Source organism: Siniperca chuatsi, linkage group LG2 (genome assembly GCF_020085105.1).
Source record: "Siniperca chuatsi isolate FFG_IHB_CAS linkage group LG2, ASM2008510v1, whole genome shotgun sequence".
In the NCBI taxonomy this organism is placed as follows: domain Eukaryota; kingdom Metazoa; phylum Chordata; class Actinopteri; order Centrarchiformes; family Sinipercidae; genus Siniperca; species Siniperca chuatsi.
The window spans coordinates 2575400-2590311 of NC_058043.1; the positions used below are offsets into that span (position 1 = coordinate 2575400).

The 14912-nt window shown below is 40.5% G+C and overlaps 1 protein-coding gene across 2 annotated transcripts in view; it reads left to right on the forward strand.

Annotated features, from left to right (window-relative positions):
• The window catches only part of si:dkey-49n23.1 (semaphorin-3D), a 103119-nt gene that overhangs the window by 81822 nt on the left and 6385 nt on the right, over positions 1 to 14912 (forward strand). For both annotated transcript variants that reach the window (XM_044183200.1, XM_044183191.1), the window contains exons 7-15: positions 110 to 238; positions 1033 to 1175; positions 1747 to 1861; positions 2411 to 2480; positions 3722 to 3866; positions 6373 to 6595; positions 12104 to 12192; positions 14022 to 14063; positions 14615 to 14772. In XM_044183200.1, coding sequence (XP_044039135.1) covers positions 110 to 238; positions 1033 to 1175; positions 1747 to 1861; positions 2411 to 2480; positions 3722 to 3866; positions 6373 to 6595; positions 12104 to 12192; positions 14022 to 14063; positions 14615 to 14772 — 1114 coding nt within the window. The remainder of the gene's footprint in view (positions 1 to 109; positions 239 to 1032; positions 1176 to 1746; positions 1862 to 2410; positions 2481 to 3721; positions 3867 to 6372; positions 6596 to 12103; positions 12193 to 14021; positions 14064 to 14614; positions 14773 to 14912) is intronic.

The following is a 14912-nucleotide window of genomic DNA, read 5'->3' on the forward strand; positions in this document are numbered from 1 at the left end:
TGTTGTTCTACATGCAGTTATTTTGCTCAATAGTGGTGAGAAAAGATTTTCACAAAGCATGTAATTTGTTGCTTTTAATCTGTGCCTTTCTTTCTTCCTTTCTTTCCAGATGGTGAACTTTATGCAGGTACCTCAGTAGATTTCATGGGGGCCAATGCTGCGTTCTTCCGTACGTCTATCCAGGGCGGCAGTCAATATTACATCCGGACTGAAGCCTACGATCACAACTGGCTCAATGGTGAGACGCTCCGGTCCAATTAAGAGTTCAGTTTTGACGCCAGAAAGTGTTTGATTTTGTTCTCAATTCAAGCTGCATCGTAGAAAAGGATTCAGTCGTGGTCATCTGGACACTGTTTTCAGAATCAAGACGTTTCGGCTCCCATCCGGAAGTCATTCTCAACTGTGAAAATGGTCTGAGAACTCAGAAATTTAAGCTACTCTGTTACATAAGCCCCGCCCTCAGGGAGGAGTCTACCTGAGTATCTGTTGATTAGCTAGTTTCACCTGAAACTGATCTAATAGTTTCCAAGATGGCCCAGTAATCAGTAATCAGGCCTATTGTTAAGTACCTGATTAGCATGTGATTGGCGTGACCAAGGTGATAATACACTCTGATAGACTTTGGGCAGATTAACAGTGATGAAGTAGATGCAGCCAGAAAACAATAGGCCTGATTACTGATCACTGGGCCATCTTGGAAACTATTAGGTCAGTTTCAGGTGAAACTAGCTATTAACAGATACTCAGGTAGATTCCTTAGGGCGGGGCTTATGTAACACAGAGTAGCTTAAATTTCCAGTTCCCGTCCCATTTTTTCACAATTGAGAATGACTTCCGGATGGGAGCCGAAACGTCTTGATTCTGAAAACAGTGTCCAGATGACTACGACTGAAACCTTTTCTACGATAGAACACTCCTGAACGAATGAGGGACTACACCGTCTTAATTCAAGCTGCATGTTATCCCAAAATGACGCATCCGTAAATGAAACTACATCTACCCCTCCATCACGCTGTCCCGTCTCCCTCTCAGAGCCGGAGTTCGTGGGCTCCTTCTCCATCCCCGACACTCACAGTCCAGACGACGACAAGGTCTACTTCTTCTTCAAGGAGAGGGCGGTGGAGGCCGGACAGTGGGACAAGAGGGTGTACAGCCGCGTGGCTCGAGTCTGCAAGGTAGAAACACAGAGGCAGAGACTAAATGTGCTTAAAGTTTACAAAAAGACAGAACTCCAGGACGTCAGTCAGTCAGCAGTGGTGGAATGTAACTAAATACATTATGAGTACAGTTTTGAGGTATTTGTACTTGAGTCTTTTCTTTTCATCTTTCTACTTCTACTCCGCCACATCTCAGAGGGAAATATTGTACAGCTTTAGTTACTAGTTACTTTACAAATTAAGATTTTTGCTTATAAAATGTGATCTTTTGTTACAAATTAAACTACCCAACAGTTTATACAAGTACAGCTGAAATGATTAGTCGATTAATCAATTAGCCAATTGACAGAAAATTAATTGGCAACTATTTTGATAATTGTTAATATAGTATAGCCATTGTTCCAGCCTCTCAAATGTGAGTTATACACATTTAATCTGTAACGTGGGAGAAAGATTGTGAATGACGACATCTTTTGTTTTCAAAGTCTCCTTTTGGTGCTTCCCTTCCCTCTCTCTGCCTTTCTTCTCATTGTCCCCCATCCTGTCTTCATCTCTCATACTTCGCCCTCTCTTCTCTCCCTCAATCCAGAATGACGTAGGAGGGAGGAGGAGTCTGATCAACCGGTGGACCACCTTCCTCAAAGCCAGGCTGGTCTGTTCTGTCCCCGGTCCGTCTGGAGTCGACACACAGTTTGATGAGCTAGGTAACCCTCATTCCCTTCCCTCCTCTTCCTTCCTTTCTGGCTGCCTCTTCACCACCCTCGTCTTCGCATTTAACTCCTCTGGACTAGACCTTTGATATTATGTCCCTGCTGTCATCCCTCCTTTATTTCTTACTTCCTCTCCCTCAATTTTGAATGGAGGACAACGTTTGATAAGCAAGAACTGTCCCTCCTTTCCTTCCATCTTTTCTCCTCCCCTCGCCCAACTGATCAAGCTATAAACTCTCTTTGACTAATTTTTTGTGCTCAATTTACAGTTTATTTTTATTAAATTAGGCAGGTTAGTTCACAACAGTGTAGAATGAACGCCAAGTATTTCCAGATATTATGCATTTTTGCCAAATCAGTCAATAAGTTAAACTTTATTTGTATAGATTAGTGCAATTCAAAGTGATTTACAGGTGACTGACCAGCTAAGGATAAGACAGAACATCTGACCTGTGTATACATGATACATCAATGTCTTTAGATTCGAAGAAACTGACTTCATTCATAATGTTGAATTTTAAAGCTGTCACTATGTTTTTCTAGAGGACATCTTTGTTCTGGAGACCAAGGACCCTCAAAACCCGACCATCTATGGGGTCTTCAGTACATCCAGGTGAGAATACATTCATATTTACGTAATGCACAGTACAGACTACTTTTAATGTTATGTTAAACTGTAGTTTAGCCCAATAGTTTAACGCCCGGGTTGATAACCAGGGATTAAACCCTACAATGAACCAGTGTTCATTATTGCAGTCATCCATGGAAACTGTGTATTCATTTAGTTAATGCATTACAGTATTACCAAGTGCAACTGTTTTATTTCAGTAAAATCACTTCAAAGACTTTTTGTCTTTGAAAACAAAACAGAGCCAACTTTAAGAACAAGCCAACCAACCAAAATCTGTAAACATTTAAGATTTCTTTTCTAATATTTTAGTTATTAATTTCACTGTTTCACGCATAGTTTCTGTGAATCTCCCCACATTATGGTCTAGTGCCTCGTAAGTCATTCTAGTGGAGAACACATTTTATTTGAATTGATTTACTTTTTGTTGTCTTTTGTTTGTCTGTTTTTTACGTAAACAGTCAAATTTAGTCCAAAGAAAATATGAGAAAAATGTGAACTTTTTGTGACTTTCCTAAAAGGTTTGTGTAAAGTTTGCACAAACAAAGGAAGGAGATGTCTTTAGACAGTCAGTCAGGGTGAGAGGAACAGCGGAGAGCTCCTCCTCCTTCACACAGGCGGGCCGGCACGTGCACGCCCAGCGGGACGGAGGATCAGAGGTCGGGTGTGGGTGGGTGTCGGGGTCGGAGGTGAAGAGGCCCGGCTGGGTGTGTTATTGTAATCCTGATGTAATAAAACACTCCCACCTTTTTTCTCTCCTCTCCTCCCTTGCTCATTCCCTCATCTCCTCCCATCCCTCCTTCCTTCCTTCCCTCTCACCTATTTTATCCTTCCTTGCTGTACTGTTTTCTATCCTGTCCTGTTTCTTTTCTCCCTTCCCCTCATCTTTTCCTTTTCTCTCTCACTCTTTCATCCCCTTCTGTCTTTATATTTTGTTTTTGAGCACCTAGCATCCCTGTACACTATGAACTATTTATTGTGAATAAATTGGTTCTTCTTTTCTCTTCATTAACTTCTTTCCTGCCACTCTATCCCTCCATCTCTTCCCTTTCTCTTCTCTAACTGTTCTGCTTTTTTTCCGCTCTTACCCCCTCTCTCTGTCTTCTTCTTCACTCTCATTTGCTTTTAATCTGTCTCTTCAACCCCTCTCTCCCTCAAACCCTCTACTTTTCCTACTGTACCTTTCTACTGCAACCAATATCAACAACTTCCGCTTTCTCCTACAGCTCTATATTTCGCGGTTCAGCAGTGTGTGTGTACTCCATGGCGTCTATCCGTGCTGCCTTCAACGGGCCGTTCGCCCATAAAGAAGGTCCTGACTATCGCTGGGTGGAGTACAAGGACCGCATCCCCTATCCGAGACCTGGCACTGTAAGTACACACACACACACGCACAGACACCAAAGTATTCTCACAACCATAACCTACAAAAAACATATTTTTGATCATATCATACAAAAATTAACAGACTTATTTTTTGTTGCAACACTGCAAGATTTTATCTTTGTTTAATAACTGCAACATTGCCACCACACCTATGTAAGGTAGTTAGGTTTTGACTTTTGGTGGTTTTGGTGTTGAGTTCAGGGTTAATTATTTTGGTTAAAGGTTCACACACACAGCGAGGTGCACACTAGTGTGAGCTTCAATGCACAAAAGAACGAAAAGATACCTTCACCTTGATGAAGGCGTGTTTGGTGAGTAAAGCATGATGTAAAATTTCAGTTCAACCAAATCACACGCACAAAATAACATATTTTCTCACTTACCTCTCGTGGTATTTAGTCATGCAGATGGTTTTTTTTCCAGGTTTTGAGATATTTATCCCCTTAACCCCCAGTACATGTAATACATCTATTGGGTTTTATTGCTTTTAGCATCACAAATAAAATTCCATTCACCTCCATTGCATTAAGATTGTGGCAGAAATTTAAGAGGCAGATATCTCAAAACCTCACAGATAAAACCCAAACTCTCTTTTGTAAGTGACAAAATATGTTTTTTGTTAATTGCGTGCACTGGCCCTTTAAGGATAAGGTAAGGTGTAGGTCACTTGCTTATTAAAATTCATGGCCCATAATTCTTTGTAAATATAGTGACCACAGGATGGTATTTATGTTTGTGTGAATAACTAAGAATTTCCTGTGAGATCAGACTCCAAACACACATAACACATCTAATGAAAACAAGCTGATGAAGCTGTGAGAGGGTTAATCTCTGGTGATTTAACACCTCAGCAGTGAACTCCTCTGGGAAACTTCAACTTGTCAGGAAGGCTGAAGGAGGTTTTAGTGTTTGAGCGTGTCAGGTGTTATTTCATTCTCCCTGTTGGGGAATTCACCTCTGTGTGAAGTGGTTTTGTATCACGTGGTTGATTGCAGAAGAGGTCAGCCACGTCAGTGTGTGTGTGTGTGTGTGTGTGTGTGTGTGTGGAAGGGGGAGAGGTTTGGGTCAGGCAGAATGATTAAAAGCAAAATGAAACGCTGTGGTCACAACCTCTGGTCACCGACTCACTGCACACACACATGTGCATACTGCACAGAAAGTAATATTCTCCAATTCAACTCATTTCACTGTGCTGCACATTTCTTCTTTCTTTGTTCATCCAGTTTATCAGTCAGTGCATCAATCTTCATGTCATCTCTTCAGCATATCTATCTCTCCTGCTATGCATTTTTCCTCTTTCCATCTTTCTCTTGTTATCCTTTCCCCGAGGCAAACATATGACTTTCTCTACAAATCAACATATGGTTTGACACAATCTGAAAGTAATCATGGCAACGTCCCCATCCTCCCTTACATTACCTTCCTTTCCTCGTCTGTCTGCCATCTGTTCATCCCCTGCTTCTTCACTGTTTCTGCTATAATCTTTGTCTGTTTTGAGTGTGTAAGTGGACATAAAATTAAGCTGCACTTAGATGGAGTGTCTGAAATGTAAAAAAGGTAAAAAAGAAAGAAATATAGTGACTGAATAATCAGTTTGTGATGTTACCTGTTAAGCTTTAGTAACACAGACAACATAATCATCCATGTGCTCTAAGCTAAAATACATTATTTTACACTTTGTTAATTTGTTACCAGGTAATGCTAGGTAATCATAAATACTGTGAGGCTGGGTTGGACTTTGCCTTATAGGGGATTGATAAACTTTTAAAAATCTAATAAATCTAGCATAGTTTTTAAATACTTTATTATGATGAAGATAACAGACGGCTTTTCACAGCTAAAAATCACTGCATAGGTATGGTTGTGCATCTTATATAACTGCAAAAAAAGTCCTGATTACGTTAGTCAGGAGAGTTTATCATGCTAAATTTTTCAAAACTCATGAATCTCTAGCTCGCATAAAAAAAAAAAAACAGTCCTTCTGTTACTCAGGTTAGTTTTCTTGGATGATGCTAATTGTCTATTATCACTCAAAATAGTGCACTGGCTCCGAAACCTTTTTGGCACCCTTTAAAACAAATAAATGTCTACATGCACCCCCGAGTCACAGGTTATGCTTTAGTGTGAACATGTGTTGCAAGCAATTCAACAAGACTTTTGAAGAATTTTCTTTCTCAAATTGTTTCAAATGTAAGATTTTTAGAGACCTGAAGAGATAAAAGCATCCAGTAAGAAAAAGAAAAAAACATTTGAGGAAGGTCAAAAATGTCATTTTGTGTTTTTTGATCTCTTTAATGAACTTGTGACCCCTCAGATTCATCTTCCCCAGGTTGGGAACCACTGAATAGTGTATGCCCAGGTGTTAAAATGATCTATTAGCTAACCCTAAACCTCTAACACTGATTTCTTGCAACGCCTTGATTTGACATTCAGCCTCCCAACACGCTCATTGACGTTTTTCCTCGTAATATTTCTCTGACTTGTCCCCCAGTGTCCCAGCGAGACCTATGACGCTCTCCACAAGTCCACCAAGGACTTCCCAGATGAGGTGGTGAGCTTCATGCGGCAGCACCAGCTGATGTGGGAGCCCGTCCTACCTCTGGGCGGCAGACCCATCCTGACCCAGGTCAACGCGCCCTACATGTTAAAGAGGGTCGTAGTGGACAGGGTGGACGCAGAGGAAGGACCTTACGATGTCTTACACCTGGGCACAGGTGAGGAGGAGGAAGAGAGAGAGTGATTGGGAGTTGAGAGAGTAAGAGAAAGTAAGAGGAGAAGGAGATATTAAAGGAAAAGAAAAACTAGAAAAGTGACGGTGAAAATTGCAGGTATACACACTAAAAGGTAAAAGAAAAATGTTAATTGTTGAAAGCAGTTGAAATGCCAGTTGTCGAGTAAGCACTAAAAGCAGTTGAACTGTTATTTGAAGAAAAAGAGATGAAAGCAGGTTAAGATGTCTTAAAATGTGAATTCTTTGCATGTAAAATATTGTACAGGAGTTGCAGTTTAAGCTGAAACACTTAAAGGAGTTGAAGTGTCAGTTGAAGTTAAAACACTGCAAGGGTGTGAAGTGCCAGTTGAAATGTATGCACGAGAAGTTGAGGTGTCAGCTGAAGTGTAATCACTGAAAGCAGCTGAAGTTTCAATTTAAACCCTTTAGGCAGTAAAATAATTTGTTTGTATGTAAGCACTGGAAGTAGTTTAACTGTTATTTTGAAGTAAAATATGTTGAAATGTCAGTTGAAATTGACGCACTGGAGATAGTTGAAGTGTGTGCACTGTTCCAGTTGGTACTATATGTGATTAGTGACAATTTAATTAGATAAAAAAAGAGTGAGAGGAGAGGATAATGTTGAAGGAAAAGAAAAAAATATAGTGAGGCAGAAAAGGTGAGAAATAATAATGAGCTTTGCTGCAAGAGTAAGAAACACAGATCAGAAGAGCAAGACAGAGCAATAAAAAACTGAAAACAAGAGTGGAAAAGAAAACAGGAAAGACATTTGGGATGAAGCAAACTGACAAAGGCTTTTTTATAAAAGCGAAAAGGGATTTAAAAGAAGTTAGACAGAGGCCAGAGCAAGGGTTAATGTTGATAGATGTGGTGGTAGAAGACATGGAGCGTGGAAGGTGGAGAAATAGATGGTGGGAAATGTAGGTAGCGCGCTACACTATCTTCAAAACAGAAAAACTGAGAAACATAGGGGAAAGAAGAGATATGAATGAGACACACAGCCACTTATGATGCATATTAAACTGAACACAGAACACGCAAACGTCAGAAATCAAATTTCCTTTTCACTCTGGGTAAATAAATGACTCACTTTGTTATATTTTGATGTTTAAGGTATCCAGCTGGCATTCCAAAAATGTTTGTTTCTCTAAAATGAACATACAGGTACGAATGTTCACAAAATACTGTAGATCAAGAGTTTAGGACTGAGGTAGAAGAGAATAAGAGATAGATGTTTAAAGAGCATTAAGGTCCAGTGTGTGCCTCTCATGTATTATCATTACAGTCAAGTCACAGAGCTGAGCATACGATTTCTCAAAAAATAAAAACCCGGCGCTCTTTGAAAAACCCAGAAGGTTGTTTAACAAAACTTTCCGCTGTTCTAAAGGTGTTTCCAGAAGACTTTTTTTAACCATCTAACCATTTTAACCAACCTGCACCAGCTGTATTTTCCTAATCCAAACAAAGATGTTTGCCTGAAATTACATACGTCCATGCTCAATTTGTATGTGAACCAAACATAATGCATTTTACGATCACATATAGCATTTGTCTATATTTAGTTACTTTCTGTTGTTTTATATTTTCAAACAAAATAACACGTCGTCATTTGTGGCTTCCTGGATAGGAAATATAGTCACAACTTGAGAAACAGGTCACAATAGAGACAGAGGGGAAGGCAGGGGAAAGAGAGAGGGGATGACATGCAGCAAAGGGCCCGGGCTGGATTCGAACCCAGGCCGCTGCGGTAATGACTCAGCCTTGATACATGGTACGCGCTACGTACCATGTATACGTACACCAGGTGAGCTACCAGCTGCATAGCCTGGTATGTGTAAAAACCCCTGAAGCTGTATGTAGGTAATTGTGATTCTGTGTTTGTGTGTGTGTGTTTGACAGTGAATGGTTGTGTGTGTGATAAATGACGGAGGTTATTTAACTGCTGGTGACAGGCCGAGGGGCCAGAGGTGCTCCTGCAGCTCAATGCATCTCCTCTAAGTGGATTCCTCTCCAACATCTCTCATCTCCCCTTCAACTGCACATTTACCTGCCTGATAAATGCTCTTTCTGCTCTTTCAAGTGCTCTGATTTTCACATTGTGCAACCAAGATGAATCTTTTGACTTGTCTTCCCACCTGATAGATAATTTTTCCATTTAATGGCTAATGTGCTTAGCCACGTGCTTACGTCAAGGGGGTTTATTCTAAAAATAAAATATACTTTGGAAAAGTCTTCAGGTTACTCTGAGATCATGCACTGAGTTGAGTTGTGGCTTTCTAATTCCGTTTTAAGCACATGCTCATCCCTGTTAATGTTGCTGTTTTAACTCCACATTAGGTCATCTTAGAAAAGTTACATTCTGTCTTAAAAACTGTCTTTAAGCTTATGCAGATGATATTCAATTGTACATCGTATTTAAGCCTAAAACTGTCGGTTTTAAATAACTGCCTAAACTCTATAAAAATCTGGATGGTAGATAATTTCCTACGGCTCAATGCCAGAAGAAACATAGTTCTTATTTCTGCTCCACCCAGTCTTGTCTCTCAGTGAATGAATGGTCTCGGTTCTCTTTCCTCTTCTGTTAAATCCTCCCCACGAAATTTTGGTGTCACTATGGACCAGGCTCTCACTTTGGACCAACATGTCAAGTGTTTGATTCTGTCCTGTTTTTTTCAGCTGAGAAACATTGCAAAACTCAGGGCCACTGTGTCTCCAGTGGAGATGGATAATGATAATGGTTAACTCCCTCTTCCCTCCCTCAGCAAAGCCTCCCTTGATCGTTTACAAGTGGTCCAAATAGCTGCTGCTAAGCTTTTGACCAGGTTCCTCCATAAAGGTGGTATGCAGAGGACCAGATCCATGAATCTGAAGTTCAAAACTGACCTGCTAATTATAATTCAAATGTGAACACCCAATGGCCTTCAAGCTGGTGCAGCTATAGCCTGGAGCGCCACAGAGAATGTAAAAGTTCAAACTAAATGATAAAAAATGTTTAGGAAATCATTTAAAGCAGGAAGCTGGAGAATCGGTATAACCCTCTTACCCATCCATTAATATTACTGTGTTCTTGAGAATGAAATGTTAACCCCATGTGACTCCAATGGAGTCCTCAGTGGCCACCAATACAGAACTGGTTGAACCGTGAGTTTACTTAGTTTCTTCAGAACAAGAGTTCATTTTCAGCTAAAATCAAAATTAGGTCAAAGTGACTTTCACAAAGTGATTGTAGTTTTTACATTTTGTCTCAAAAGTCAAAACAGCGTAATTTACACTAGCCACATCTTCAGCCCTCACTAAGTAGGTTCACAGCTAAGGTTGAGGACAGCGGTTGGTAATGGAAGCAATTGTTAAGCTGTGAGAACATTATTCGGCAACGAATTCAGTGACTTAGAAATTAGAAAAAGATGAGATTTGATAAGCAAGAGTTAAGCTACAGTCAGGCCAAAATTTGCTCAGCAAAAATTTACTCGCATGGTGTGGCTAAAAGCAGGGGGCGGGCATGAAATAGTGTGTGGAGGTTTGCAGACATAAACTCTGGGAGCTAGCATGGCTAGCGTTCTAACAACTACGAAGTTGTTAGTCGTACAGCTTCTTATCAAACATATCACTGTCATTAACCTCTGTGACTGTCCTTGCACTCTCTAAAGCCAAGCCTCATCCCGTCTTCTCTGCTGCTTCTATTATTTCATCATGCAGTTGTAAAACAAGGATATAAACAAACAATATTTCCTGAATGAGAGGTCAGTTCCCTCTCTCAAACTGGCGGGACACTGGCGAGCCTTGCGATATTGCATGCCAAAGTTCAGTCAGACTGAACTCTCACCCCGTTCCTAATAGAAATCAATGGGATGCGAATTTAGGTCTGCCTGCACCATTAGTTTTTACAAAAATAAATTCGTACAGAAACAAGGAAACTGGATTCACAAAATAGAAAAAATGTTAAATTAGTTACATTGTCCCTCCTACCAGGAAGAAACTAAGTATTACCAATGAAAGATCAACATTAAGTCCCCACAGGGTCCACAGGGTCCACAAGAATAAAATAATTAAAGTAAAATATAGCCCAAGAGTCATTCAATTTATGTTACTTAGCCTGTTGTATTGGCAACATATTTGCTTAGACAGCTAGTATGTTGGATAGCTTGGTTAGCAATAAACTGATTGCAGATCAACAATCACAACACAGCTACAATCAGTGTATTATATTCAGATAATGCTCCAACGAGGGCATTTGGAGAGTAGATAAAAGATGTCTGTCAGTATTTGTTTGGTCACATGACAGAACAGTGGACGTCAGTTAAACTGAACCAACTACTGGTTGCAGAACATTATACTTGGCTCACAAAATGTTTTTACACTCTACATCCTGTATATTTTGGAGATATTTAATGAGGAACTTGTACAGTACACATACATAAGCTTAAGCTCACACTTGATTTGTGGTCTCTCAGGTTATTGGGTTGGGACTCAGAGAAGAACAAATGCCGGCCTGCTGTCAGAGGAGCACAAACACAAAGTTACCAGATTTCATCTTGACTGTGAAATGAAATGTTACAAAGGTCTCTGGTGGCCGCAGACATCCAGTTACATCTTTTGTCCATGTAGGGTAGGCTTGTTTGACAGACTCATCTGTAGACACACACATGCATAAACACGCACTTACACACATACACACACAGCATGTAATAGTCTCAGTCTGGTACTCCCATACAGCTGTAAACACACACACACACACACACACACACACACACACACACACACACACACACAGCGGGTTCTCGGAGGTTTATGAGGTTCCCTGGGAGCATCCTGACACTACGTGTGTGTGCGTGCAGTTATTGTACTTGAATGTCTGCATTTCTGTATGTTTATGTACAAATGTGTGTCTTCATGAGCTGATGTGTGTGCGTGTGTGTGCGTGTAGCAGTTGTAGTCCCAGACAAAATCCCAGAAATCCTCCCTGAGGTTTCTTACATTGTGTGCGTTTAGCTTCTGGATTCCTCCTTTACTAAGGTTACCGCTGTAGACTGTGTCCTGCGTTACCATGGCAATAGGAAAAAAAATTAAACAAAACTTTATACCAACTGAAATGGAGGCTTGGCATCTACTGTGCCGCTGTGACATGTTGTTTCCAGTAAACCGATAAAAACCAATAAACACAAAATCCTTCAGTTTGATTAGGAAACAAAAGCAACATCCATTTTTGGCATTCTTTGTTCGAGCTCCCCAGTCAGACAGAAAACAGTCAAGTCTCATCATCGTGTTTGGTACTACAGGTCGGCCTAATTCATTTTTCCAAAGTGAAAGCATTTGTGTTGTTTGAAATGTAATACTAGGGGAACAATCAGAGTTCAAAAAGCTTAAATATAAATGAATCAACGTTTTTCTCGGTGTGGTTTTGTAATACACCAGAGCCTCTCTGCTCAGTGAATAGATTATAACTACTGTGTGTGCACCAGTGTACATACATTATGTGTGTATTGTTTTCCAGATGATGGAAAGGTGGTGAAGGCTGTGTCCGTCATCAAAGACAACTGGGACACAGAGGAGATCATTCTAGAGGAGCTGACTGTCTTCCGGGTGAGATACAGCTCAATCAATAAAGTTTTTTCAACGACACCTACTTTTGACAGTTTTCTTCATGCGACATACTCGCATTAGTGTAAGAAAAAGCACTCTGAAATGTGGCAGTTTCATATCAGTGCGTGTGTTAATAATTCAAGTTAACAAGTTCATGTGAAGTATATTTGGATGTTATTAGTGCAACACCTGTTTACCTGAATCGTAGTGATCATTTTCAGTCAGGAAGGTACTTTTAGTTTATTTCTTCTATTCACGTTGTCCCACAGAAGCTTAAAGGTCCCATTGCACAGCCAACACACACATGTAGCTACACGGGACTTTATGGCTAAAACCACAGAGCCTGATTTGGTGTCTCCTGGTGCCCATCTGCCTGCACCATGTGATGTGCTGCGTGAGACCTTGCATGTAGTTTCCAATGGAACATATTTGTCAGAAATAACTCCACTAAACAGAAAAACAGATAGCAGGTCACATTTTTCCCAAGATCCTCGATGTAAATAAGCTAATAGAAAGACAGGAGAGGAGCGAGGAGGGCCGAAAGGAGACGAGAGAAAAGGCCAAAATAGAGAAATACAGTAGGACAACAAATGGAAAAGAACAGAAGAGAAGACACATAAATAGAGGAGAACATGTGGAGGAGAGAAATAAAAAAGAAGTGAAAGAAAAGGAAAGAGACAATTACATGAGGAAATGAGGCTTAGGGAGGTTTGAAACAGAGCACAGGTGGAGGGAAGGAGGAAAGACAGAAAACCACAACATGCAAAAACAGCAACAAACAAACAGGATACCAGATGCACATTGTCTGTTTACTTATGACTGAGATTAAAACAGGAACTAACCCATTTCCACCAGCCTCACACAAAACAGGGACACGGGGAAACCAGCATACAGGCATGGGATGTTTATTTCATAGTTTTCTATCCACTAAAGTCTGGGTTTGAGCCAGAGGAGGCTGCTTTGCACCCTGACTGGGTTTCAAAGAGGAGGCACTTGAATGGTTGGTCAGTTTGCTGGCTGTGACAGGACACAGGATAGCCAGATCACTGTAGAGATCCTCCCGCCCCGCTATCGTATTCTGAGTCTCCTTTATCCCTCCCTCCTCCTTCGGCTCGACCCCTCCACTCAGAGTGGTCAGGGGTCATTCACTCCCTTTGTGAAACGCTGAAACAAGTCAGTGAGCCAGAAAAATGGAGCTGCGGGGTAATTTAGTCTTCTGAAGAAAAAAAGAGACTCATTGGATTTCTAATCTCACTAGTTGCCCTGACCTCAAAGCCAGACGCAGCCCTTTAACGTAGCTTTGAGGAATTCCTCAACCTGAAATATCAGTGTAGTTAAAGAGCAATGCCGATGGTTTTTGTGTTAATCTTATAAGCCGCCCGTCTTCCTCACAAGATTCCAGGGTTGTCTGCACACAGTTAGCATAGTTTTGTGTTTTGCTTGATTTAGAAGAAGCTGTTTGGTGCCATTCATTTTGCTATCCATTGCAGTATAAAAACCAACTTGTGTTTCATGTTTATGAATTTCTGTACAGTAAGTGTGTTAGTATACAATGTGTACAGTACAATGATACTCCCAAAAGCATTTCTCTAAATTGTGCAGTAGACAAATTCAGGTTGATAAAGCGGTTGCAATTCATCTTAAAAACTAAGATTTTGTCCGATTTCTCCTTGATTGTTCTTCTATTCATTAAATCACACCATTACCCTGGTTATCATAAACATCTATGAATGTCATTATGCATCATACTGAATGTATAAATGCTGTCATGTGTTTCTGTGTAATGAGGAAAGTATCTAATTCCATCCGTTTCCCCTTTAATCCTGCAGAGTCCCACTCCCATCCTGAGCATGGAGCTGTCAACCAAGAGAGTAGGTCTATCTGTCCGCCTGTTTCCTGTCTGTCTCTCTGTGTGTCTGTGATGTTTATTTAGAGCAGCTACTTACAAACTTTACAACGTGTAAGGAGAAACACAGATTATGGCCTTTTTTCATTTCAGTAGATATAAAGTAGATCTGATGGAAAACTGGTTCATTTAGGAAATTAAAAATGTGAAAGTAAAAAGAGGTTATGACTTTTAATAAGATTAAATCCACACTGTCACTCAAAGAAATTACCACAATGCCACAACCCAAAATTAAAGAAAAGGAATAAAAAGAAACATAAAGACACAATATTTTATATAAAAATTAGCCTCTAAAAAGGAATTTTCAGTTATGACTTTACAATGATTATGCAAACATAGTCTCCTCCGCTAACTTGTTTTTATATTCATAAAAAAAGCAAACAAGCTTGTTGAGATACATTTAAAAGAAATATGTAGTGGGAGTTCACCATATTTCTCTTTTCTGACTGACTCTCCGTCATCCTTAATCTCCGTTTTGTCCCTTTTTGTTCTTCCCTCCCTCCCTCTCGTCCACAGCAACAGCTGTATGTGTCCAGCGAGCTCGGTGTGGCCCAGCTGGGGCTCCAAAGGTGCGAGTTATACGGGGCCGACTGCGCTGAGTGCTGCCTGGCCAGAGACCCCTACTGCTCCTGGGACGGACAGACCTGCTCCAGATTCTTCCCCACCAGCAAGAGGTAAAGAGGCTCGGGGAGGGGAGACCCACCAGAGGATTATCAGGATGAGTTACAGTTTTAATCTTTTGTATCTGCTTCCTGTTCGCAGTCTTTGTCATGAACAGTGGTCAGCAAATGGTAGAGTTATATTTTATAAAAAT